The 24,226-nt window shown below is 40.8% G+C and overlaps 1 protein-coding gene across 1 annotated transcript in view; it reads right to left on the bottom strand.

Annotated features, from left to right (window-relative positions):
• LOC139571246 (calcium-activated potassium channel subunit alpha-1a-like) overlaps positions 1–24,226 on the bottom strand; it is a 221,506-nt gene that overhangs the window by 101,876 nt on the left and 95,404 nt on the right. Inside the window, exon 3 of the mRNA XM_071393917.1 lies at positions 14,216–14,277. Within this exon, the coding sequence (XP_071250018.1) occupies positions 14,216–14,277 (62 nt within the window). The remainder of the gene's footprint in view (positions 1–14,215; positions 14,278–24,226) is intronic.

Genomic DNA, 24,226 nt, shown 5'->3' on the forward strand with positions numbered 1-24,226 from the left:
AAACTGCAGAGGCTCATGGTTCTCACCCCCTTACATAGACTTACACAGTAATTATGACGTTGTTCAACCTCTCAGAGCTCTTGCAGCATGAACTGACATGTTGTCCACCCAGTCAAAGGATCAGATAATGAATCTAGTACTGAAAGCATAAGATACAGCTAGCTAGCACTGCAGCGCATAAAATGTGGTGAGTAGTTGACTCAAAGACAGAGAAAGACAATAGTTAAACAGTTTTTGAGCAAGAGAGAGACATTTTTTTCAGTTTCATTTACTTAGCTAGCCAGTTTAGCCTACTCAAACACCCTGCTCAAACAGAGGGATGATATGTTAGCTAGCTGGCTATGACTATCCAACACAACACTAGAACTCAAGATAAGCTTTTGGTTTTACAAATCTATTGCCATCGGGGACTGCTGGTGTAAGTGCTAAACTGCTTACTGAGTGTACACTGTAACGTTACAGCATGATTGTAGCAGGTTTACTAACGCGTTAGTTCTATTAGCTATGTTGACTATAATGTTACTTTAGCTAATATGGTGACAATGCTGTAGGCTGTGTGTAGCAGTTATGATATAGTTTGGCTTGGAAAGGTTTTTTCACCTGGTCACATACAGCTGATGTTTTGTGCATTGATGTCCACAAGGGACGAAGGGAAAAGATGGGAGGAGAGCGCATAGATGCGAGAAGGAATACAAGGTGGCTGTTATGAAAGTGAACTGTGATCAGGGGTGATCAGGGGTGTATTCATTCCGCTGATTCCGCTGATTCTGTTGAAAAAGTTCCTTAAACGGAACAAAACGGGGATGAACATACCTAAATTTGCAAAATAGAAACTCTTGTTTGCAACTGTTGGACTAATGATCGACCTGTGTGCACCTACGTTGTAAACTTGAATTCATAGGCTAGGTTGTAGCAACCTCATGATGGGTAGAGGGAAATTTTAAGTATCATGTTGTAGCCTAAACCTATCGCTGTTACATTGAACTAGGTGAATGGAATATGAATGACAGTCATCCAACATGCTGTAATCAAAATAGGGCCATGCTCATGAAAAAACAATTGTCCTCTGACTGCCACTGAATAAGAGTGTCTGCTAAATTACCATAATGTAAAAGTAAACGTACAAATTAACACTTCAAAGCATGCTGGGTATTATTCTAATGAGTTTGCCCCTGAAATGATTGGCCTTATTTTGGGGGTGGATCTCATTGGAATAATACCCAGCCTGGTTTGCAAGTGTTCATTTGTATATTTACATTTTGGTCATTTAGCCGACACTTATCCAGAGTGACTTACAGTCAGTGCATTCAAGGTAGGTAAACAACCATATATCAAAGTCATAGGAAGTAACATGTTTTTTGTTACCATTACTGAGAATGTTTTTCCAGTGAAGGCGTGTCGTTGCAAATGTATTTGTATTTTGAAATGACAAAATACCTCAATATACCTGTGTCTTATGTAAATAAAATACTTTCCAAAAGTATTTTGTATTTTAGTTTGATACAATGGTCTCGAGTATGTGGTAGCAAATCTATAGGAAGAGAGAGACTGCAGATTCTTTCAAACAACAATTTTATATGATTTTTCTATAAAAGCAGAGACCCAACTATGTTTGTTATGCTTTCAAGGCTGAACCATTCACCAACAATGGTTCAGAGTTTAAGGCTTAACTTCTTTGTAGTAGGGGCAGTATTTTCACGTCCGGATGAAAAGCATGCCCAGAGTAAACGGCCTGCTACAAAGCCATAAAAGCTAGAATATGCATATTATTAGTATATTTGGATAGAAAACACTCTGAAGTTTCTAAAACTGAATGATGTCTGTGAGTATAACAGAACTCATATGGCAGGCAAAAACCTGAGAAAAAATCCAACCAGGAAGTGGGAAATCTGAGGTTGGTCGATTTTCAACTCAGCTCCTATTGAAGATACAGTGGGATATTGGTAATGTTGCACTTCCTAAGGCTTCCACTAGATGTCAACAGTCTTTAGATCCTTGTCTGATGCTTCTACTGTGAAGTGGGGTCGAAGGAGAGGGGAATGAGTAAGGTCTGCCATGAGCTGACCATGCTCTGACCATGCACGTTCATGTGAGAGCGAGCTCTGTTCCATCGCACTTCTGAAGACAATGGAATTCTCCGGTTGAAAGATTATTGAAGAATTATGTTACAAACATCCTAAAGATTGATTCAATACTTCGCTTGTCATGTTTTTACGGACTGTAATATAACTTTTGTAACTTTTCGTCAGTACTTTCCGCTGGACTTGCCCGCACGTCGTGAGTTTGGAAAGTGTACTGAACGCTAGAACAACAAGGAGGAATTTGGACATAAATTATGGACATTATCGAACAAAACAAACATTTCTTGTGGAACTGGGATTCCTGGGAGTTCTTTCTGATGAAGATCATCTAAGGTAAGTGAATGTTTAAAATGTTATTTCTGAATTCTGTTGACTGCAAAATATGGCAGATATATTTGTGTCTTGATTGGGCTCTGAGCGCTGACTCAGATTATTGCATGGTTTGCTTTTTCCGTAAAGCTTTTTTGAAATCTGATACAGCGGTTGCATTAAGGAGAAGTGTTATTCTGTGAATAGGCACTCACCTAACATAATCGTTTGGTTTGCTTTCGTCGTAAAACCTTTTTGAAATCGGACACTGTGGCTGGATTTACAACAAGTGTATCTTTGAAATGGTGTAAAATACATGTATGTTTGAGCAATTTTAATTATGGGATTTCTGTTGTTTTGAATTTGGCGCCCTGCAGTTTCACTGGCTGTTGAAGAGGTGGGACGCTACCGTCTCACGTACCCTAGAGAGGTTAACAAACATAGTCGGGTCTCTGCTTTTATAGAAAAATACATCCTTTTTGTATACGTGGCAGTCAGCAGATAGTGTGTTAAAGGCAATTAGTTGTCTGTGCAGATTTAAGATAGCACAACGTTGACAACCTGAGGGCTCAACCGTCTAACTGCATTCACAACAGCAAACACTATAATGTGCTCATTTCTGCAAGTTGACTTTTTGTAGATAGTAAACCCACGGGATGTCACATGCTGCGGTCGCACCCAAACGGACCGTAGCTATATTAGCTATAAATCCCACAAAGACAAGTTTTATGCTTATGACAAAGTCGAAAAAGACAAGATTAATTATGTAATTTTCCACAACAAGTATCTTGTATTTGTAATAAGGTACATAGAAATGTATATTTTGCCCATCTCTGCCTACAAGACTACGGTGTACATTTAAGGACACCCTAAGCCTTTAGAGATTGACTACTCACTCAAGGATGATTGAGGCTGAGGATGTCCTAAAATGTACACTGTACATTGTGTAAAAATAATGCTTCAGTAGGTCTACAAGGCTAATTACAGGAAGGGCCCATATCTATTACAACCAGCTGTCACTTAACAGACGACACGCTACACAACAAGTTGCTGCAGCTGTGAGTCAAAGTGTGACTTGAGGCAAGCTGAGAGCCTTGTTGTTGACATTGGGTAGACTAATGACGTTGGGTCAGCTAATGCTTCAGGCGATGGACAGAGGGATAATACAGTATACACACTTCTTAAATTAATTTATATACAAAATGTTATTGAAATATAATAATCATAACCTTAAGAAAAACTGACAAGGGAAGTACCACAACACGGTTCATTTTGCAAGTCAAAAGATTAAAGGTCAGGTCAAAGGTCATATGTTCTTCATCAGGTGAAAAGGTATTTCAGGTCGTAACATGGATGACAGGGTGGGAGTACACATGGTATTGCATAGGACGTAACTCTACCTGCGTTCGTTTAGATAATGAAATTGGACAATCACTCACAAAAAACAGACAGCGCTAACCATAGTACTCTAGTGTAGTGGTACTAGTACTAGTACTCTGTACTGGCTCATCCACATGGGCTACTTGGGAAAACTCATAAGAACATAGAGTAGGCTTAATGATCACTTGCACATGAGGGGGTGCATTGTGAAGGGGTACTTGGGGCAGATTGTGCTATTTTGTATCCAACTTCATATAGCCAGCCAGAAGAAAGGCACACAGACACCCACACTTCAGTTTTTTTTAATCTTTAGTAAAAGATATCAAACAGTGATGACAGGCATTGACAGGACAGTCACAGCCACACGTTTACTGCTCACAGAATAACTCTCTCAGACTGAATGCACAAAGGGATTGTAAAGTATAAATGCGTTGTAAAAAGTTATATTTTGTGTAATGAAACAATATTCCAATGCCTGTATGTGCCTAGCTGGGCACAATCTCCTGAGACCAGAAGGCTAATGACTTCTCTCTATAAAGTCCGTAGTTGGTAGATCATGATGCTTGCAACACCAGGGTTGTGGGTTCAATTCCCATAGTGGACCAGTACGAAAAATGTTCGTTCTGGATAAGTGTGTCTACTGTTTGACAAAAAATGTAAACGTAAGTTTGGCCACACCTCCCCCCTGTTCTCTGGGCAATAAAAAAAGCTTTTAGGCGCCCTTCCTTTACTTCCTAATGGCACATCAGTAGGCTAAATAATAGCAATATAGCCCTTTTAATGCAAAACACGTCAAAAATCTGAAAGGGCGTTCCGTTGGTGTTTCCTAGTGCTTAATGAGTGATGTTGATTGTTCTAGAACAGGAAATGTGGTATTTCCTGTCTGTTCTGTTCTGTTCCGTCTGAGAGAGGCTCTGATCCTTGCCTTATAGAGATTATTAAGCAATTTCATCTGTGAATAAAGGATTGTTGGCGTCGTGTGGTCGTTGAAATTTACTGTAAGCCTGGGCGGGCAACGGCAGTTACCTGGAAAGGATTTATCTCTCAAATGAAGAGATGACATGAAAGGACAGGACAGAAAGACAGGCCAGGAAAGAAAGGACAGGAAAAGACAGGAGGACAGACAGGACAGGAGGTAAAGGACAGAAAGGACAGGACAGGGACAGACAGGACAGGAGGTAAAGGACAGAAAGGACAGGAAAGGGACAGACAGGACAGGAGGTAAAGGACAGAAAGGACAGGACAGGGACAGACAGGACAGGAGGTAAAGGACAGAAAGGACAGGACAGGGACAGACAGGACAGGAGGTAAAGGACAGACAGGACAGGATATTAAGGACAGACAGGAAAGGACATGGCAGGACAGGACAGATGGTAAAGTACAGAAAGGATAGGACAGACAGGACACGAGGTAAAGGACAGAAATAACATGACAGGACAGGAGGTAAAGGACATGATAGGGACAGGAGGTAAAGGACAGAAAAAACATGACAGGGACAGGACAGGAGGTAAAGGACAGAAAGAACATGACAGGGATAGGACAGACAGGACATGAGGTAAAGGACAGAAAGAACATGACAGGGATTGAACAGACAGGACAGGAGGTAAAGGACAGGAGGTAAAGGACAGAAAGAACATGACAGGGATTGGACAGACAGGACAGGAGGTAAAGGACATGGCAGGACAGGAAAGGGCAGGAACAGGAAAGACAGAACAGAGCAGGAGGCAGGATCCGTGCTCAGGGTTTTAACAGCATATGGTGATGACTGAATCATACAGTACAGTATGTACAGGCGTGTGAAAGCTTCTAAAGGTCTCAGGGTAATAATAATCAATATATACTTCTGGGCCTTGTTTTCCAGTCACTTAACATTACGATGATCGTACCAACTTTTTAAGTTTCCCAAACAAGCACGTAGTGCTCACTAAGTGCGTTGCTGCTCTCGGATCAGCTTACTCCATTCAGATATTACCTAAACATTCAAATTATTCCACAATACTGACAACGGATCAGCTCCTAGAGATATTACCAATGGCTGCAAATAGGCTATTGAGGCGACTTATTATGCTTACCCAATAATAATGCATTAAATCACAGATTTGGCACATCATTGTGCACATGTTGTCACACATCATGAACCACCTTGAGGCAAAAATGACAGACAGTAGCCTAGTCACAAAATATAACTCTATTGATTGAACATGACATCGATTCAATATACAGTTGAAGTCGGACGTTTACATACACCTTAGCCAAATACATTTAAACTCAGTTTTTCACAATTCCTGACATTTAATCCTAGTAAAAATTCCCTGTTTTAGGTCAGTTAGGATCACCACTTTATTTTAAGAATGTGAAATGTCAGAATAATAGTAGAGAGAATGATTTATTTCAGCTTTTATTTATTTAATCACATTCCCAGTGGGTCAGAAGTTTACATACACTCAATTTGTATTTGGTAGCATTGCCTTCAAATTGTTTAACTTGGGTCAAACGTTTCGGGTAGCCTTCCACAAGCTTCCCACAATAAGTTGGGTGAATTTTGGCCCATTGCTCCTGACAGAGCTGGTGTAACTGAGTCAGGTTTGTAGGCCTCCTTGCTCGAACACGCTTTTTCAGTTCTGCCCACAAATATTCTATAGGATTGAGGTCAGGGCTTTGTGATGGCCACTCCAATACCTTGACTTTGTTGTCCTTAAGCCATTATGCCACAACTTTGGAAGTATGCTTGGGGTCATTGTCCATTTGGAAGACCCATTTGCTACCAAGCTTTAACTTCCTGACTGATGTCTTGAGATGTTGCTTCAATATATCCACATAATTTTCCTACCTCATGATGCCATCTATTTTGTGAAGTGCACCAGTCCCTCCTGCAGCAAAGCACCCCCACAACATGATGCTGCCACCCCCGTGCTCCACAATTGGGATGGTGTTCTTCGGCTTGCAAGCCTCCCCCTTTTTCCTCCAAACATAACGATGGTCATTATGGCCAAACAGTTCTATTCTGTCAGACCAGAGGACATTTCTCCAAAAAGTACAATCTTTGTCACCATGTGCAGTTGCAAACCGTAGTCTGGCTTTTATATGGCGGTTTTGGACCAGTGGCTTCTTCCTTGCTGAGCTGCCTTTCAGGTTATGTCGATATAGGGCTCGTTTTACTGTGGATATAGATACTTTTGTACCTGTTTCCTCCAGCATCTTCACAAGCTCCTTTGCTGTTGTTCTGGGATTGCACTTTTGGCACCAAAGTACGTTCATCTCTCGGAAACAGAACGTGTTTCCTTCCTGAGCGGTATGACGGCTGCATGGTCCCATGGTGTTTATACTTGCGTACTATTGCTTGTACAGATGAACGTGGTATCTTCAGGCGTTTGGAAATTGCTCCCAAGGATGAACCAGATTTATGGAGGTCTTGGCTGATTTCTTTTGATTTCCCCATGATGTCAAACATCGAGGCATTGAGTTTGAAGGTAGGCCTTGAAATACATCCACAGGTACACCTCCAATTGACTCAAATGATGCCAATTAGCCTATCAGAAGTTTCTAAACTCATGACATCATTTTCTGGAATTTTCCAAGCTGTTTAATGTTGCTGGACCCCAAGAAGAGTAGCTGCCGGCTTAGTAGCAGCTAACGGGGATCCTTGATAAATACAAATACTCCTACATTTGAGATATCACTAAAAGATGAAAGAACCCTTTTTTGAACTGCAAAGAACCATTGAAGGGCTCAAAGGGTTCATTGGGTCAGTATGGTGTCGTGGAAATTCAGTACTGAGAGAGACTTTTTCATTTCTTCAAACAATCATCTATTTAATATTGGTTAATTATTGCAATAATCAAACCGTTGACCTCACACTCTGAAGTGTGTTGCTGAGTGCTTAACTGATAATGAAAAAACAAATGTTATATAGGACCTAAAATGCTTAATCAGCCTGGTTCCAACCTTCCCATAAGCCACCTTGGTTCATGTCCTGGTTATCAACACGAGATTATGTTTTACTTCCAACCTGGCTAAATTTCCCAGATGCCAGGAAGACGAGATAATGAGTTATTGTCCTAAACTCTTCCAGGCGATCTCTATCTCGGGTCACACACACCACATCATGTCTATGGAATGCCAGCTTTTAGGTTTTTATCACCAAGTCATAGTCAGCTCAAGCTATCTCTAGCAGACTAACTGCAGGAAGCTAGAGTGGAAACCATCTCTTTACAGAAACACAGAATTAAACAGAACAAATGTCCCATTTGTTAAGTATTAATTGCTAACTATTAATATTAAACAAATCAGGAAAATATGTAATTTTTGTATCACAATGGTTCCACATAGAACCATCACCCTTCCCAAAGAACCCTTGAGGAATCCTTATTTTTTTGTGTGTACGAGGGATTCAGACCACTTGTAGAGCAGCCAAAATGCATCGTTAGATGCAAACGAAAACCGAGATGACTACATTAAAAAGATAGGCCTACATACAGTAGGCTACATGGGCCTATATAGGCTATTTCAATTACAGTTGAAGTCGGAAGTTTACATACACTTAGGTTGGAGTCATTTAAACTCGTTTTTCAACTACTCCACAAATTTCTTGTTAACAAACTATAGTTTTGGCAAATCGGTTAGGACATCTCCTTTGTGCATGACACAAGTAATTTTTCCAACAATTGTTTCCGGACAGATTATTTCCCTTATAATTCACTGTATCACAATTCCAGTGGGTCAGACGTTTACATACACTAAGTTGACTGTGCCTTTAAGCCAGTAACCATTCTCCATAAATGTAATTCTGTCATTTTTTATTAGGATCGCCATTAGCTAGCGTTACGGCGTTAGCTAATCTTCCTGGGGGCCAACACCAATTAACAAGATATTACAAACAACCACAAATCAAGACTTCAAACATTCAACAAGTAAACAATACAGACAATTAAAATACCTGACAGGAAACACATTTAACATTCAGTTGATGCTTTCTATTTCCTGTCCAGTCATATGCTCTATCGCATTAGATGTTCTTTTATTTTTTTCTTGAAGGTGGATTTGCGATCAGGAAACAGACTACAGTGTCAAATCTGCTGAATTGGAGAATCGCTTCTTGAATAGGGGCTACAGCGCTCAGGTCCTGAAAGATTCAGGTATAAGGGCCAGACAACTTGACAGAGAGAACTTGTTGCGAAGGGGAGCGCCTCGTGATGCATCAGAGAGAGTGTACTTTGTTACAAAATACAGCACTGAAGCAGAGAACATTAAAATAATAATTAAAATGAATTGGGGAATCATCCAAAGTGATACACTACTACACCAAGTCTTCCCTGAGCCACCAGTCATAAGCTTTAAGACATGTCCTACCCTAAATGACAAATTAGTCCACAGTGTCATGACGTTGCCCTCTTTGGGTACAGCAAGCCCCACCCCCCTCTCCCTGCCTCTCCCTGCCCCCTACAACTAGGCTGCTGTGGTCAGAGAGGTCGAAAATTCCTGGAAGAGATTGTCTCTATACTGTGTGCATGAGGAGACAGAGTGAGCTTTCATAGAGAACAAAGGAATTTCTTCCACCTCACAGAACTTGAGGTCCGAACAACATTTACGTTCTGGAGAAGGTATAAAAGATCGGTGAAGAATCCAGCTACGAACAGGTCCGTTTGTTACAACTTGGGGAAGCTCATGGGAGACGGTGCGGCCACATTACCATAACGCTGTTTATATAATAGCCTCATATATGAGGTTTACATCTAATTGTTGTATAAGATGAATGAGTGAGTATGATACTGTTTGTAAAAGTGTGTAATGTGATTTTGGACTGTTTAATGAAGGAAACTCCAATTCCCTTTTGAGTTGAACTAAATCAGAAGACCGCCCATGACCCCAGTTAGGGTCAGGCATCCTGGGACAGCCCTTTTCTGCAATTCTGAATAAAACCCAACTTTGAGAAATTCTCAGCAGACCAGCTTACCTCGATAACGAGAGGGCCAAGGTTTGAGACCAGACTGCTGAATCTTTTAACTTCTCTAGGATATGTGGGACTCTAACGTCCCACTTGGCCAAAAGCCAGTAAAAATGCAGAGCGCCAAATTCAAATATATTACTATAAAAATCAAACTTTCATGAAATCACACACACCAAATTAAAGCTACACTTGTTGTGAATCCAGGCAACATGTCTGATTTCAAAAAGGATTTACGGCAAAAGCACACCAAATGATTATGTTAGGTCACTACATAGCCACAGAAAAACACAGCCATTTTTCCAGCCAAAGAGAGGAGTAACAAAAAGCAGAAATAGAGATAAAATGAATCACTAACCTTTGATGATCTTCATCAGATGACACTCATAGGACTTCATGTTACACAATACATGTATGTTTTGTTCGGTAAAGTTCATATTCATATCCAAAAATATGAGTTTAGGCGGGATGCTACTGTCTCACTTGGCAAAAAGCCAGAGAAAATGCAGAGCGCCAAATTCAAATGAATTACTATGAAAATTACTATAAAAATCTAACTTTCATTAAATCACACATGAAAGATACCAAATTAAAGCTACACTGGTTGTGAATCCAGCCAACATGTCAGAATTCAAATAGGCTTTTCGGGCGAAAGCAAACGATGCTATTATCTGAGGATATCACAATAGTAAACAAAGACAGAGAAGCATATTTCAACCCTGCAGGCGCGACACAAAACGCAGAAATAAAAATATAATTCATGCCTTACCTTTGACGAGCTTCTGTTGTTGGCACTCCAATATGTCCCATAAACATCACCAATGGTCCTTTTGTTCGATTAATTCCGTCGATATATATCCAAAATGTCCATTTATTTGGCACGTTTGATCCAGAAAAACACCGGTTCCAACTTGCTCAAACGTGACTACAAAATATCTCAAAGGTTACCTGTAAACATTGCCCAAAAATTTCAAACTACTTTTGTAATACAACTTTAGAATTTTTTTTACGTTAATAATTGATCAAATTGAAGACGGGATGATCAGTGTTCAATACAGGATTAAAACCAACTATAGCTAGCTTTCTGGTCACGCGCTTCTATCTAACAGGACACTTCATGTGACTCTCGTTCAAGATGGCCGTACTTTTTTTATTACACAAAGGAATAACCTCAACCAATTTCTCAAGACTGTTGACATCCAGTGGAAGTGGTAGGAACTGCAAGCAGGTCCCTTAGAAATCTGGTCTCCCAATGAAAATCCATTGAAAAGAGAGTGACCTCAACAAAACAAATCTGAATGGTTTGTCCTTTGGGTTTCGCCTGCTAAATAAGTTATATTATACTCACAGACATGATTCAAACAGTTTTAGAAACTTCAGAGTGTTTTCTAACAATATGCATATATTATCTTCTGGGGATGAGTAGCTGGCAGTTGAATTTGGGTATGCTTTTCATCCAAATGTGAAAATGCTGCCCCCTATCCTAGAGAAGTTAACCATACCACGTGGTTAACCTCTTAGACTATCGATACCGACAGAATAAGAACAAGTCTTTGATATTAATTACTAGTCTGCAGCTAGGAATTCGGTATCGTTGAACGCGAAGAACGACAACCGCCGAAACATCCATTCTACAACAACACGAATGAATGTCACTCTGAACTACCTACGACAGTGAGAGAGAGAGAGAGAGGACAGAAACTCTCCAACAGAAACTAACTTTTCAACAGCGATCAAGACGACACACTGAGCGTAAATATATTGATTGATTGCAATTGTTCCCGAATGAGTGAGCGTTCATGTGCAAAGGATTAGCATTTCAATTGTTATAATAATTAACTCTGTAGTGACTTCTCAGTCGAACCCCACTTCCCTTTGGTCTAACAAGCCACCATGCCGGTTTAGCCAACTAGGGCACATTCTCCTATAATTTCTTGTAACCATATTTACTTAGTTTGTTTGTTTATGCATTTCTGTGAATTACTTAGTTAGTAATAAATAAATGATTTAAGACAATTGATGTATGGATGACTCATAGTGAAGACTGGGTTCGTGCAGATAACCAACAATTTACGACGTTTGGAATGAGACTAACGTGAGGTAAAGTAAATAATTCATTAATTAAGAAGACGAATTGATCAGATATGAAAATATCTGAAAAGTTAATTTAGGAAAATTATAACTTTGTAATCTGAATATTTTCCTTGGTGCCCTGACTTCCTAGTTAATTACAGTTACATGATTAATCAGTTTAATCGCGTAATAATAATTACAGAGAGTTATTTGATAAATAAATCTTCAGTTTAATGATGCCAAAGACACGACAACAGCTATCTTCCTGGTGACTCTCAAAAAACTTAGCTAGACCACAAACCCAAGGGCTCTTTTAAATGCAACCAGTGCAGAAATATTGCACAGAAAAAGTTTTTTGTTGACACAGCTTCTAAAATGGAGTATCAAGTTAAGCAGTTAATTAACTGCATCGGACAGATAAAGACGCGTTCAAGACCGCTTAGCGGAACACAAGTACGCCATACGGGTAGGCAATGAAAACTACCCCATGGCAAGGCACTATAAGTCATTACAACATGGTAACCCTGCCTCCTTACAAGCTATGGGTATTGATCATGTTCCGGCCTCAATTAGAAAAGGGGACCGTCTTAAACTGTTAAACCAAAGGGAACATTTTGGGATTTACCAACTACAGGCCACTAAGTACCCTGGTTTAGTCCGGGTAGCAAATGGTTAAATATTTAACTATCTGCATTGACCCTTTTTGCACTAACTCTTTTGACTCATCACATACGCTGCTGTTACTGTTAATTATCTATCCTGTTGCCTAGTCACTTTATCCCTACCTATATGTACAGTACACATCTACCTCAATTACCTTGTACACCTGCACATCGACTCAGTACTGGTACCCCATGTATATAGACAGGTTATTGTTACTCATTGAGTATTTATTCCTTGTGTTATTATTTTTCTACTATTTCTCTTTACCCTCTGCATTGTTGGGAAGGGCCTGTAAGTAAGCATTTAACTGCTAGTGTTCACCTGTTGTTTACGAAGTTTGTGACATAAAAGTTCATGTGATTTGAATTGAGAAGTTGAATCAAGTGAGCTACTGCTGGAACAGCTGGGGGTCCTTGAGGAGAGAATTAATAACCATTGACTGATTTAGTAATTACTCTCAATAGACAAAAGACACCATCATTGGCCATAGTCATTTATAATATGTAAGGGAATTATTATTTATTTTTTTTACCGTTATTTTACCGTTATTTTACCAGGTAAGTTGACTGAGAACACGTTCTCATTTGCAGCAACGACCTGGGGAATAGTTACAGGGGAGAGGAGGGGGAGGAATGAGCCAATTGCAAACTGGGAATAATTAGGTGACCGTGATGGTTTGAGGGCCAGATTGGGAATAGCACAACAAATTAGATATACTGGAATGGCACTCATTCATGGTCGCACAAATAGAGCTGTGCGCAAACCCCGCCTTAAAATATTCTAATAAGCCACCTCCTCTACATTATTATCACTAAAAGAGCAAATAACCCTTTTGTGAACTGTAACCATTGAAGAGCTCAAATGGTTATTTTGGTCAGTTAGGTTCCACATAGAAACATCACCCTTCCCAAAGAACCTGGAGGAACCCTCATTTTTTAGTGTATACGTGATTTTGAATGTACAGGAAACCAACCATAACTGCCATAATCTGCCACATCTACAGTTACAGTTGTATTATCCACTTTGCAGGCCATCAAAAATGTTTAATATATGTAAGGAGAATATATTTTGTTTCAGATATCATATTTCAGTGCCAGCAGCATGCCACTGCTGGCTTGCTTCTGAAGCTAAGCAAGGTTGGTCCTGGTCAGTCCATGGAAGGGAGACCAGATGCTGCTGGAAGTGGTTTTGGAGGGCCAGTAGGTGGCACTCTTTCCTCTGGTCTAAAAAAATACCCCATTGTTCCAGGGCAGTGGTTGGGGACATTGCCCTGTGTAGGGTGCCGTCTTTTGGATGGGATGTTAAACGGGTGTCCTGACTCTCTGTGTTCACTAAAGATCCCATGGCACTTATTGTAAGAGTAGGGGTGTTGACCCTGGTGTCCTGGCTAAATTCCCAATCTGGCCCTCATATCATCACGGTCACCTAATTATTCCCAGTTTGCAATTGGCTCATTCCTCCCCCTGTAACTATTCCCCAGGTCATTGCTGTAAATGCGAATGTGTTCTCAGTCAACTTACCTGGAAAAATAATGGTTAAATAAATATTATTACAGCTTCTCTATAAATCAGGTTATAACCACATTAGTCCACCTGTACCACATAATTTGCCAGATTAAATTTGGATCCCATTGACAAACAAATTATCTCATTGTTTAGTAGAGCTCTGTTGTCACAGTGTAATAGCTTCCAGTATATTATCATAACAAAAAGCACGATACACTGTAGGTTACAGCTGTAATGTGTTGCAAAAAAAGAATACTTACTCAGAGGAATCTATGAAGTATATTACAAGGGCTCCGATGCTGAGGGCAAAGACAAGCACCACCTGAAGAGGAGAGAGAGGAAAAGTTGGTCTCTAAGCTTTGCACTATTAATAAAGACTATTTAATGCATTCAATGTTATTAAGTAACACACTGAGAGGTAACATAAAGGTCCCAGTAATTAGCCTACTCTGGGGATATCACATTTACTGAGGCAGATAATATGTTAATTAAAGCTGGAATACAGAGCGGTGAAACTGCCACGTCCGTTTCACCGAATACTGTTTTATCCCTCTGACATCATTGCACACCATTGAACACGCAATAGAACAGTAGAGTATGTACTATACAATTTTTTTTTACCACAATGCTGGATGCTCATTTCCTCAAAGCAATAACAAGTGTGCCTCTGGTGGCCAGTGGTGCTGTTTTGCCTATCGCAGAACTCAGCTTTAAGGCCAAGGATAAATCATTCCTAACTGGCACTTTTAGAATATACATAGTGAGTAGCTACACATCACATCATCTCATTCTGACAGGGTTATAAAAGAGAGTGCTAGGCTACAACTACACCCAGGAACACACACACACACTAGCCTAGCGCAAAGGGAATACACACAAACACAGAGAGAACTGTAAATAGAGCAGTATGCTACACCCTAGCTGAAAGGGAATACAGCACACAGAACTGTAAACAAGTACTTGGCTCATCATGTCAATACAGTGAGATGAGGCGACAGTATAGCGGGGGATAAACAGAGATACAGCGAAGCCTTGAGCCTAGTCATATAGCTAACACAATAACAAAACAAGGACATTGAGTGACACCCTCTCTCTCTCTGTCTGTCTAATAGGGGAGGGCCTTTGAATACAATTGAACATGTAGTCCATCTAAAGCCTGCTCCCAGATATGTTAGTACTGTTAAGCAACATTTATGGTTGATGTTATGCCTAGTGTTCAGGATTACAAGGATCATGGGAGTTGACTAAACAAAAAAAAACAGATCTAGGCTCACATTGGAAGAGACTACAGATTATAGATGCACTGTGCAGAAACCGCTCCACCATAGTTCGCCTAATTTCAGTTTATGTGACATAACAAGCAAGTATACTGTAGTGTAGAAAATCATTGTAATGACTACTCTGTTTGTATTCTGCCATATTCTCAGTCACCTTGCCATGGTTAAATGCGGTGGTTCGCGCTTTCAGTTATGCGCGAATTCTACCATCTATCCACGGTTTCTGGTTAGGGTAGGTTTTAATAGTCAAAGTGGGTAAACATCTCCTATACACTTCTTGATGAAATCAGTAGCCTTCTCAGTGTACACGTCAATATTCTTCTCGGAAGCTACCCGGAACATATCCCAGTCCACGTGGTCAAAACAATCTTGAAGCGTGGATTCCGATTGGTCAGATCAGCGTTGAATAGTCCTTAGCATGGGTACTTCCTGTTTGAGTTTCTGCCTATAGGAAGGGAGGAGCAAAATGGAGTCGTGGTATACCGACTCCGACAGTATATCCCGAGAGAGCCATGTTTCCATGAAACAGAGTATGTTACGATTCCTGATGTCTCTCTGGAAATAAACCCTTGCCATGATCTCGTCAACTTATCCAGGGACTGAACCTTAGCGAATAATATACTCGGAAGAGGTGGGTGGTGTGCGCGCCTCCTAAGTCTGACTAGAAGACCGCTCCAAATTCCTCTTCTCTGCCGGCGGAGGTCGTTCAAAACTCTGACGCAGTTGTCATGTCAACACATCCGTCAGTGCTGCTGTGAACCACATCACAAGAGACATGCCAAACGGAAAATGTATATATTATTGATGCAACTTCAATGTTGTTTGAGTTGCTTTGTGTATCACCAAATTAGCTTGAAATTATTTTACTGCAGCATTGCTCACCGCATCCAAGTTGCTTGAAATATGTGTTCCAAATAGCTGTCAGTCAAGGCAAGCTCATGAGTATCAGCTCCCAGCCCGCTCAGCCTTTTCTTTTCAAACTTCCCGGTAGTTAACCATGAGAGAAAAAATAATTTTCAGAATGACTGTGCAGGCCCTTCAATATCCAGTAACTCACTGGCAGTTTAACTGTCAATATGTTATTGTAAAATGCACAGTAATGTACTTGCAACTAGTGATGTTATGTATCAAAAATTAAACATGAATGACACCGTGCTCAACTACAATTAAGTTACTGGAGAATTCACAGTAACCTCTTACCAATGCAGCTCTTGATTGATACTATTTACAGAGATTGTAGAACAGAGTGTATACAAATGAGGTGCTCCACCTTCATGAACATAACAATAAAACCACTTAAACGGGTACACTTCCACAAACACGGCATATTTTAGACCATGCCCCCAGATATGCTAATGAAACCCCCCCAGCACATTGCTCCATCCAACATTTCAAAGTGCAGTGAAAGTAAGGTAAACAACAACGTCATTCTACAACAATAACACCTTTATCAACTGTAAAAATACTGTATTTTTACTGCAACTCAGTATATGGTAACTTACTGTCAAATTACAGGTAATTTTTAACAGTGTGTGCCATAAGCACATCTGAAGTATCCTATAAGTATAACTGTAGAACCTGTCATTGGTTCTAACTGGAACCAGAGTGTTCTTCATGAAAGGGTTCTAAATTAAACACAAAAGGGTTTCCCTACTTACAGCTACAAATCAAAGGGTTCTACATGGCATCTAAAAGGGTTCCCCCATAGGAACAAATGACAGAATGTCTATTGGTTCTAATGTTTTAACAATCTTTATCACACCCACAGATCCAGTGGTGTAGCAGGAAAGTCAGGTGGCTGGCAACCAAGAAGTCGTGAGTTTAAATCCCAAGTGAGGTTGACTCCAAAGTAATCATAATTTTGCTGGTCTGCAAAACCACTCCAATCATTGTCATATTTCCCAGCATGCTGTGTTGCAGTTAAATTTTTTGAAATGTTTGGTTTCAATATCTGTATTTTTGCATGTAGACTGATTGATAAATTAAATCAATTAATTTATCTTATGCTAAACAAAGATAAACAACATAAATTTTTCTAAACTAATCCAATTTGTTAGGCTACTTATTGCACCCTTTACTGAAATGGTTGTTCCAGTTTAGATGGTTTAGGTCCTCACCACCTTTCTAATCCTACTAGTCATTCTGAATGCAGATTGGGTATGTCCACTCTGGCTGGAAACATCACTTTGCTAGTCAGTATAATATTTTTTGATGCTGGTTTTGCTTTAGCTGATGCTGGTCACATCACCAGTGTCCAAAACACCACAAAGGCTAGTTATGGGGAAACAAAGCGTCCTACAGCATTGAGCATTTCCAGCCAATTATGTCAAAAATAGGTTCATAATGCAAGGCTTTGATCAACACAGTGTACACTATTGGCACCTGCTGATCAAAATAATTTAGAGCAGTCAAAGTATTATAGACAACGTCCCACACCCCATAGCGCCTGCACAGGATAGCATTTTTGTCTTCTGCCAAACCAATACCAAACCAATCAGGTGGCTGTTTGATGAAACAAAGTTTTGAAAGGCATTGATCACGTGCCTCTGATAAAATTTTGCAGGCATTGGCACACTGATTAGAAGTATGCCTCAGAGCTGTGGTATCAAACATAACATCACTAACGACGGAGGATTACCAGCAAAAACACAACAAAGGATGATCTGCCAGCATAACAAACTAGACCATGCTGGTCTGACCAGCATCCGACCAGCACGGACCATGCCGTATGGGCCTTGGTCAAAAGTAGTGCCCTATATAGAGTGCCTTTGGGACAGAGGCGGAGAGTGGCTTGGGGTAAACTGAGAAAGCAAGCAGTCAATTGCAGAAGAAACGGTGATACCCAGCACCACTTAGCATATTTAAACCAGTCAAATAAGGCCAAGAATTGGACAAGATTTGAGGGCAAACTCTCTTATTAATTGCGTAGTCCATTGGCAGGAAAACAGGGAAGAAGGAAATCAACTTGATGAGACTGATAATATAGCTTTTTGAAGCTCTAGGTATATAAATAAATGCTTTTTTATATAACTATTTTCCCTAAAGTATGAAATGCGCCACACAACATTAAACGTTATTAAAAAGCCCATTAGGGACAATAATAATCTTATTTCTTCTTAAAAGAGTGGGGCAGTCCCACAGTGTATTAGATAGGACAAGAAAGGTAGGAGGAGAGTGGTAAATAGCAGTGGATCGGATTCAAACCCACGCCGCGCAGGTACATGTATTCTGAAGGCAGCGGCTTAGACCACCAGGCCACTATCAAGCATATTGTCATTGCTACAAAATGAACAACCCACATTCCTTATTAAATTAAAACCGCAGTGCATTTAATGTGGTCGGGGCCAGTACACTACAGTACTGTAATCCTGAGAAGCACAGGTGAGATAAAAGCATCAGAAGTTAACTCCTCTCAGCATCCAGACCCGGGTTCAAATCTTCAAAAATGTTATAGTATTTATTTTAGACTGCCAGGTGGGCGGGGTCTGCACTTTTGAATGCTTTTCTATTGGTTCCATTCCAACATACAAGCTCTATCAAGTACCACTTTAGTATTTGAACACACCTCTGACATGCCACGTTTTACATAATGTTGTACGAAGTAGCAGTGACCCTGCCTGCCTTTGTCTATTTAGTAAATGACAGCCTGAACCAGCAGCAGCCCTAGCCATCCATAATAGATTAGTAGCTCAGAACTCATTAATTTCCATGATGATGTGACATTGTATTGTCAGTGTGTCCATTGACGTCTCCCATGATGAGAAAACACCTTCATGAATTTTTTATTTCCTGTCCTTAGCTTCCTTTTTAAAAGCAGAGCTGGGGATTTCTCTCTCTCTCTCTCACTTTCTCACTCACTCACTGACTCACTCACTCACTCACTCACACTCTTTCTCTCTCTCTCTGTCTCTGAGCAATCCAATTTAGAAAAAATGGCAGCCAGAAACAACACCCCGAAACCCACAAGTCATAATAAAACCAAATGAGAAACAGATGTAGTATTGGCAGTCAGGTAGATGTGCCAACTCACTCATTCTGTAACAAGACGAAACAATATCTACAAAGTTTGTCAATGAGGGTCTATGGCAGCCTGTATCATTTATGTTAGTCATTATTAATCATTACATAATCATGCATGGTCAAACCTGCCATTTTCAATATAGTGGTGGATGGGCCACCAGAAGTTGATAGATGGGTGTTTCCACAAGAGGGCCCAGTTGGCTAGCTCATCCTTAATCCTATGGGCCCTGGTCAAATAAAGTGCACTACATAGTTGCCATTTGGGACACAGCTTAGCATGTACCCCTTTACATACTAAGAAACCTGCCTAGAAAAGTAATATACTGTAACAGATTTACACTCATTATCCTGGTTTCACATCTGTGCTCTTATGTTCATTGTCAAACTAGCACAAAACTGATGGGGGACCAGGCTAGATTTGTATGAGGATACAATGGGCTTTCAGAAACAGAAACTTTATGCACCTGATTCTTGATATACAACTGTCTTGTGTATGCAAATGAGGAAACCCAGCTAGATAACAGGAACATGTTTTGTACAGCTACAGTATAAGACTACAGTATACTCCAGTCACTATTATTCATGTTTTGTACAGCTACAGTATAAGACTACAGTATACTCCAGTCACTATTATTCGAGGCACAAGTAAATATCAAGTCACAAGGTCCGAGTCTCAAGTTGAGTCCCAAGTAGATTGGGTCAAGACTCGAGTCAAGTCCAAGTCGTGCATTCTAAGAGCAAGTCAAGTCGAGTCACAAGATTTCAAGTCTCAAGTCAAGTAAAAAAAAAAAAAAACTACAAATATTTGTCTATTTATTGAGGCTACCAGACATTCCTTTTCATTATTTTGTCTACAACACATTTTGATTAAAATATGTAATTGTAAAATATGAACCTATTTACAGGTCTTAGTGAGCCAATGGTTAAAGAGCCAAATCAAACAAAATATACACTGGCAACAGCCCAAAAGACATAGCCTCTGTATCAGGCTTAACTTGTCCTATCTGAACAGACACAGATAGAGGGCAAGACTGTACAGCCTCCCTCTGAGAAACCAAATTGAATCTGTCTAACAGGAGCTCAAACAGGTAGGCCTAAATAATATAAGCACTTGGCCCCCAGGACCATACAATTACCCAATTAGCAACTACAACCAATAAACTGGTTGTTCAATGTAAAAGGCAATTCCCACATCCATTGTTACATTGGCACATTCATCTTATTCAGACATAATTATTTGTAATGATATTTCAACACCATACATGATGGAACAATCATTTTCTCTTTCTCAATGTTATGACTCCAAAGCATTCTATGGGCACTGAGACGAGTGCGCACTCCTGTTACGCACAACAAAAATGACAGAGACAAAGACACAGACACACGGAACCACGACCTAACCCGGATAATATGAACAAAGGAAACCACAAATTGAATTAAATAAACAGAACTTCTACCTCATTGGTCTTGCGAACGTTCATGTGCACTATAAATATCGCGCCCACTCAGAGCAGGCTAAGAAATGGTTGGCTAAATGTGTCGTAGGCCTATCAAACATGAAACAGAAATGTCTAGGTGTTGCAATAAACGGTACCCGGACGGAGTGATAGATTTAGATTTACCACACAGGGCCTATGCTTTCAAAGGAGTGAAAGCAACAGCAAACATTTCAACAAGAGAAAAAAGCTCTCTTCACTGGCGGGAGTTCAGAGAGCGAAGAGAGTCTTCGCCACAGTAATAATTAACTTTAACAACAAATTGCAAATGCAAGCTTCATAAATAAATTATCAGTTTCAAGCAATTGTTAGGCGTACATACCAAAAGACCAGCAGGCCTATGCTAGTAAGTGTTGCCCCATTGTTTGTCAACTTGCAAAGTAAACAGTTAATATTATTGATCAAACTATTTTTAGAGCTGCATATTTAATTATGGCAAACCTCTCTACCTACAATTTGACATTTGCGCTGCACCCAATCCTATAGCTGTAAAGCGAATCAGCAATCTGTTCGCCAGCTCACCCGACCTGTGTTGATTGACAGTTTTCTGTTTTTTTTATAAGGGCTATGCTGCGGCTACTGTCTCTGGCTGCGTGGAGAGTAATCCACAGAGACTCTGTGCCACAAAATGAGTGACAAAACATTACAAAACCTGTCCAGATAATTTCAAGTCATCAGTCTCAAGTCAAAGTTGAGTCCCGAATTGAGGCTCCAAGTCAAATCATTTAATTTTCTGTCAAGTCTCAAGTCAACAACTCTGCTACACATGCTGGTATTTTCTACTACAAATCAGACTGATTTCCACAAAATACTCTGTATGAGGAAACATTTCTATTCAATGTGGATGTATAGGCTACAATGCTTTCTACTTGCTCTGGTTTACAGACAATTCCTACTATTCACTGAACGAAAACCATCAGAAAGACAAGGAGTGCGTACCAAATGGCACCCAAATCCGCGTCCCAAATGGCACCCTATTCCAGGTCCCCTGGTCAAAAGCAGTGCACTATATAGGGAAAAGGGTGTCATTTGGGACAGAGCCAAGTTGTACTGTATCCCTACACCATGATTCAAAACACATGCAGAGCATTGAGACACACTCACGTTCATAAATAAACACCAAAGCACTATTATCCTGAATTAAACCCCTCGGTAGGTTTGACTTGCCCATTTTGAAATGATCCTTTCCTATGATAATGCTTTCCTCTATAGAGCCCTGATAACTCCTCCAGTCAGAAATTGGTGAACACGCATACACAAACAACACACTCATTAGCCTCTGGGTCTGTCTGAGATATGACTCTAGGCCCACTCTGTATTAATAACAAGCAGGAAAAAGACAATGAACAGGGAAAAGAAAGGGAACAAGGAAAAAGACAGGGAACAGGGAAAAAAACAGCGAACAGGGAAAGAACAGGGAAAAGAAAGGGAACAAACAAAGACAGGGAACCGGGAAAAGACAGCTAACAGGGAAAAGACAGGAATCAGGGAAAAGACAGGGAACATGGAAAGAACAGTGAAAATAAAGACAGGGAACAGAGAAAATAAATGGAACAGGGAAAAAGACAAGGAAAAGACAGGGAACAGGGAAAAGACAAGGAACAGGGAAAACACAGGGACCATGGAAAGAACATTGAAAATAAAGGGAACAGTGAAAATAAAGGGAACGGGGAAAAGACAAGGGAACGGGGAAAAGACAAGGGAACGGGGAAAAGACAAGGGAACCGGGAAAAGACACGGGAACCGGGAAAAGACACGGGAACCGGGAAAAGAGACGGGCACCGGGACCGGGAAAAGACAAGGGAACCGGGAAAAGACAAGGGAACCGGGAAAAGACAAGGGAAGAGGGAAAAGACAAGGGAAGAAGGAAAAGACAGGGAAAAGACAGGGAACAGGGAAACAACAGGAAAAAGACAGGGAACAAACAGGGAACAGGGAAAAGACACGGAACAGGGAAAAGACAGGGGAAGAGGGAAAAGACAGGGAACCGGAAAAGACAGCGAACAGGGAAAGATAAGGGAAAAGACAGGGAAAGAACAGGGAACAGGGAAAAGACAGGGAACCTGGAAAAGACAAGGGAACTGGGAAAAGACACGGGAACCTGGAAAAGATAAGGGAACTGGGAAAAGACAAGGGAACTGGGAAAAGACAAGGGAACCGGGAAAAGACAAGGGAACCGGGAAAAGACAAGGGAACCGGGAAACGACACGGGAACCGGGAAACGACAAGGGAACCAGGAAAAGACAAGGGAACCGGGAAACGACACGGGAACCGGGAAACGACACGGGAATCGGGAAAAGACACGGGAACCCGGGAAAAGACACGGGAACCGGGAAAAGACAGGGAACCTGGAAAAGACAAGGGAACCAGGGAAAGACAGGGGAACCGGGAAAAGACAAGGGAAGAGGGAAAAGACAAGGGAAGAGGGAAAAGACAAGGGAAGAGGGAAAAGACAGGGGACGAAGGAAAAGACAGGGAACAGGAAAAGAACAGGAAAAAGACAGGGAACAAACAGGGTACAGGGAAAAGACAGGGAACAGACACGGAACAGGGAAAAGACAAGGGAAGAGGGAAAAGACAGGGAACTGGAAAATACAGCGAACAGGGAAAGAACAGCAAAAAGACAGGGAACAAACAGGGAACAGGGAAAAGACAGGGAACTGGAAAAGACAGGGAAAGAACAGGGAACCGGGAAAAGACAGCGAACAGGGAAAAGACAGGGGACATGGAAAAGACAGGGGACAGGGAAAAGAAAGGGGACAGGGAAAAGACAGGGAAAAGACAGGGAACCGGGAAAAGAAAGGGGACATGAAAAAGACAGGGAACAAGGAAAAGACAGGGGACAGGGAAAAGAAAGGGGACAGGGAAAAAGACAAGGAAAAGACCGGGAACAGGGAAAAGACAGGAAACAGGGAAAAGACAGGGAACAGGGAAAAGACAGGGAACAGGGAAAAGACAAGGAAAAGACAGGGAACAGGGAAAAGACAGGAAACAGGGAAAAGATAGGGGACAGGGAAAAGACAAGGAACAGGGAAAAGACAGGGGACAGGGAAAAGAAAGGGGACAGGGAAAAAGACAAGGAAAAAAACGGAAACAGGGAAAAGACAGAGAAAAGACAAGGAACCGGGAAAAGACAAAGGAAAAGGGAAATAACAGGGAAAAGACAGGGAACAGGGAAAAGACAGGGAGCATGGAAAGAACAGTGAAAATAAAGACAGGGAACAGAGAAAATAAATGGAACAGGGAAAAAGACAAGGAAAAGACAGGGAACAGGGAAAAGACAAGGAACAGGGAAAACACAGGGACCATGGAAAGAACATTGAAAATAAAGGGAACAGTGAAAATAAAGGGAACGGGGAAAAGACAAGGGAACGGGGAAAAGACAAGGGAACTGGGAAAAGACAAGGGAACCGGGAAAAGACACGGGAACCGGGAAAAGACACGGGAACCGGGAAAAGACAAGGGAACCGGGAAAAGA

This window comes from Salvelinus alpinus, chromosome 3 (assembly GCF_045679555.1).
Source record: "Salvelinus alpinus chromosome 3, SLU_Salpinus.1, whole genome shotgun sequence".
Taxonomy (NCBI): domain Eukaryota; kingdom Metazoa; phylum Chordata; class Actinopteri; order Salmoniformes; family Salmonidae; genus Salvelinus; species Salvelinus alpinus.